General features: G+C 30.5%; 1 protein-coding gene across 1 annotated transcript in view; it reads right to left on the bottom strand.

Annotated features, from left to right (window-relative positions):
• Positions 1-4,225, bottom strand: part of LOC107737138 (F-box/LRR-repeat protein 17-like) — a 74,585-nt gene that overhangs the window by 11,770 nt on the left and 58,590 nt on the right. Inside the window, exon 3 of the mRNA XM_016548575.1 lies at positions 382-524. Within this exon, the coding sequence (XP_016404061.1) occupies positions 382-524 (143 nt within the window). The remainder of the gene's footprint in view (positions 1-381; positions 525-4,225) is intronic.

Here is a 4,225-nt window from a genome sequence, read left to right as displayed (position 1 = left end):
TATCTTAAACATGAAAACAATAACACGCACAGAGTGTGTCTGTATCGAAGAGAGTTTAAATCGATCTCAGTCCGTGTCAATATTTGCTCTTCATGCTATTAAGTGAAGATCTACTTTAAAGATACACTGAACAGCAGCGCGATTTGCTAAAGCAGCATATTCAGCGGGCATCCTATCACATGCACGCTGCTTGTGTGGATGCAATCAGTTTTGACCGCAAAAGATGAGGTAAGCTGATTGGATATCATGTATTTGACTGTTTACTTACGGCACTCCCATTTTCCTGTTTTTACATTAGAAGAGGCATTTTGCTTGTCAGAAATACGTTCTGAAGTCGACTAGTTGATTAGTCGGTGCAACCCCTACTGTGAATACACTCACCTTGTCACAGCGCATCAGGCCCAGGTACCGCAGAGACTTGCTGCTCCTGGCGATCTGAGTGGCTCCCTGATCCGTGATCTCCTTACACCAGCCGGCATCCACCGTCTCAATGGTGCTGCTGTACTGACCGATGGCTATCAGAGCTGGACAGAGAGAGACAGAGAGGCCATCAACAACCACTCAATCACTCAGGAGTCAGGACACATCACGACAAATCTTCATTCATCTGCCGGTCATTTCAGTTTAGTGTGCTTATATTTCATATTTAAAATAATAAATTAAATAATAAAATGCATTTAAAGTAATAATAAAATTAATATATATATTATATAAATATATTTATATAAGTAATATAATTATTTTAATTTATATTATTTTATAATTTTAGTTTTATTTTAATTGAACTATGATGCTGTCTAGATCACTAGAGTTTACAACAGATAAAAAAAAAGTCAAATGTGTTTTTTGAACATTAAAGCATGTCAACATATTCTGTTACACCAAATACACAAAATAATGATCTTTAAAAAAGCATCATATGACCCCTTTAAATGTTATATATATTATATAAATATATTTATATAGTTAATATAATTTTATTTTATATAATTTTATAATTTTAGTTTTATTTTAATTGAATTATGATGCTGTCTAGATCACTAGAGTTTACAACAGATAAAAAAGTCAATTATATATTATAAAAATATATTAATCTAATTAATATAATTTTATTTTAATTTATATTACTTTATCATTTTAGTTTTATTTTAATTGAACTATGATGCCGTTTAGATCACTAGAGTTTACAACAGATTAAAAAAAGTCAATTTACTCTTTAAATGTTTACTTTTTAAAAATACAATCTGAAATGTTTACTAAACTGCACTCAAATAACATTAATTCAAATCCAAATTCAAAATAAACATTATTGAGGCAACACACTACAGATGAATGGGGTAAAAGTTTCAACTCACTAAACTGATTAATCACGTACATCAAGACAACTGTTCTGTATCACAAGTTTTCTGGTTTGTTATGTTCAAATATGCAAATGAGGCATTATGCAATTAAATATGCACTCATTTGCATTAATTTCCAGAACAGAAATACTTGTCTGATTTTTACATAATGGTAAAGGTTTTTACATTTCTCTTTCTATCACTCCATAAATCAGAAAATACAGTCAACAGAAAACAAACGCATTTTCACCATGTTTTTAAGAGTAAAATATTGTATAAATCAGTGTGAATTAAATATGAACAAACCTTCAGAATATAGAGAGGAATAAAACTGTAAAATGTAGTGTTTGTAAGAGGAACAAACTCTTTAAAGATATGGATTGAGAATGAAATCTACAGATGCAAATAGATAAAGTGCAATAAAATAAACACTTTAATGTTTTCTTTCCATTAGTCTGAAAGAAGAGATGCAAAATTGACCAGTGCATGAAGAAAGCACTGGTTTTGGCTGTTCTGTCTTGATTTAATTCTGTGTTTGGGTTTACTTCTGTAAGAAATTTCACGATCACGTTCACTTTTCATAATTAAGGAGAGGCTGGAGTCACGCGAGGTCAGCCTGAGCGCTGATCACATTACTGTCCTCCTGTTCAAACGCAGAATTCAATTAGACCGCGAGCGCAGCGCTTTATCAATAAACCAACAGCATCAGGCCTCCAGCAAACTCATTCAGCACACGCTTTTAAAGGATTCATTTACATCTGCATTACAGTTGTTTCAAATTCATAAAACCATTCTGCTTCCTGCTTGACTCTGTTCAAATTCAAGAAGCGAACTGGAACACATTTGGACACAAACACTATTTTAAAGCAGCATTAAAAGACATATTTCCTTATCTTGAGTGCATGCACTGCAAAAAAAAATGATTGTCTTACAAAAAAGGCAAAAAAAAAAAAAAAAGTACTGTATTGCATTAATATTTTCTGTATTGATTGTTTCACCTGTATTTTGAATTTTGCACTGCATTGCATTGTGTTTTGGAGTTGTCCATACAATTAGAAATGGAGAAATGTCCATAGAATTAATGGATAATGTCCCATCAGATAATTACCAGCACTTTTTATTATTATATTTTTTTTTTACAGTATACTTGCATGTTTTCTTGTTTTGCATTACAAAAAATAAATAAATTAAAATAATAAAAAAAAAAATCTTAAATCAAAATTTACTTTAGAAGTAAAATGACTGATTTTAAGTTTGAAAAATATATCAAAATTTCCTGAAATTTTCAGACGTTTCTAGAAATTAATGGAAAAATGTTCTACCAGAAAATGACCAGTTTTTTTTCTTCTTTATAAATATTTTTTACAAACTTTTTTACAGCATACCCAAGTATTTTTGTCTCGTGTTCCAGTACAAATGTTGAAAAATTATTTTACTTTATAAGAAAAATGACTGATTTTAAGCCTGAAAAATGTATCAAAATTTCCTGAAATTTCCAGAAATTAATGGAGAATGTTCTACCAGAAAATTACCAGTACTTTTTTTTAATTCTTCTTTTATTTTATTTTTTTTACTATTTTTACAGCATACCTAAGTATTTTTGTCTCGTATTCCAGTACAAATGTCAGAAATTCTTTAATATTTACTTTATAAGAAAATTGACTGATTTTTTATCAAAATTTTCAAAAAAAAATGCATCAAAATGAAGTGAGTTTATGCTTAAAACAAGAACCAATATCTGCCAGTGGAGTAAGAAAAATACACTTTGAATTATGTTAATTTTTCTGAGCCCATTAGCAGATAATTGTTCATTTTGATGCATTTTTTAGAAAACAAGTCCTAATACCTTCAGTCATTTCGCTTCTCCAGTAAATGTGTCTTGATTGAAGAATGTTTAGATATTTGGACTGGAAAACCAGACAAGCATACTGAGAAAGAACATGATTTTTTGCTGCATGTGCTTGATTTCAGCTCAGTGTTTTTACTGCATTTCAACACGAAACCCCACGAACACATGACAGATTGTGTCTTTAAATGGATTAACCCTCGCAATCCTGTGTTTGATGGCCTGTCACGGATGAAGGCTCTGGTCATCTTCTCCCTCTCAGCATCTAATGAATGCATTGGACATGCATTTAATGATTAAGAGTCGGCTGATGCTGTCGATGCAGACGCAGATGTTTCATATAATAATGATATTTCCCATTGTGAGCAGAAAAACTCAAGTTAACTCTCTAAGAGTAAAATAATCATCATTCAGCCCAATGCATGAAAAAAATTCTGTTTACATCTGTTGGCCTGATATTTCAGATCAAAATCAAAGTTCTGTCATCATTCGTTCACCTTCATGACATTTGTTTATGGTTTGATATAGAAATATTTTCTTCCTCAGTATTTTGTCTTGTTTTCCAGTACAAATATCTAAGCATTCTTCAATCAAAATACATTTATTTGAGAAGCAAATAAAATTTTTTAATTTAATTTAATTTAAAAATTAAGCATATTTATGCTTAAAACAAGAAAAATATCTGCCAATGGTGTTAGAAAAATAATCTTAATTCAAAGAAAACAATATTTTTTTTTGACCCCATTAGAGGATATATTTTTCTTGTTTTAAGTATAAATTTGCTTCATTTTGATAGATTTTGATAATACAGTAAAAATGTGAAATATTATTAGAATGTAAAACAGCTGTTTTCTATGTGAATATCTGTTAAAATGTAATTTATTTCTGAGATCAAAGCTGTATTTTCAGCATCATTACTCCAGTCTTCAGTGTCACATGATCTTCAGAAATCATTCTAATATGCTGATTTGCTGCTCAAGAAACATTTCTGATTATTATTAGGGATGCACCGATACCGATACTGAGCTCCTGTACTCGT

Source organism: Sinocyclocheilus rhinocerous, unplaced genomic scaffold (genome assembly GCF_001515625.1).
Source record: "Sinocyclocheilus rhinocerous isolate Xijiao unplaced genomic scaffold, SAMN03320098_v1.1 scaffold1005, whole genome shotgun sequence".
In the NCBI taxonomy this organism is placed as follows: Eukaryota; Metazoa; Chordata; class Actinopteri; order Cypriniformes; family Cyprinidae; genus Sinocyclocheilus; species Sinocyclocheilus rhinocerous.
The sequence above is the reverse complement of the archived record's forward strand: the minus strand, read 5'-3'. Positions and strand labels throughout refer to the sequence as shown.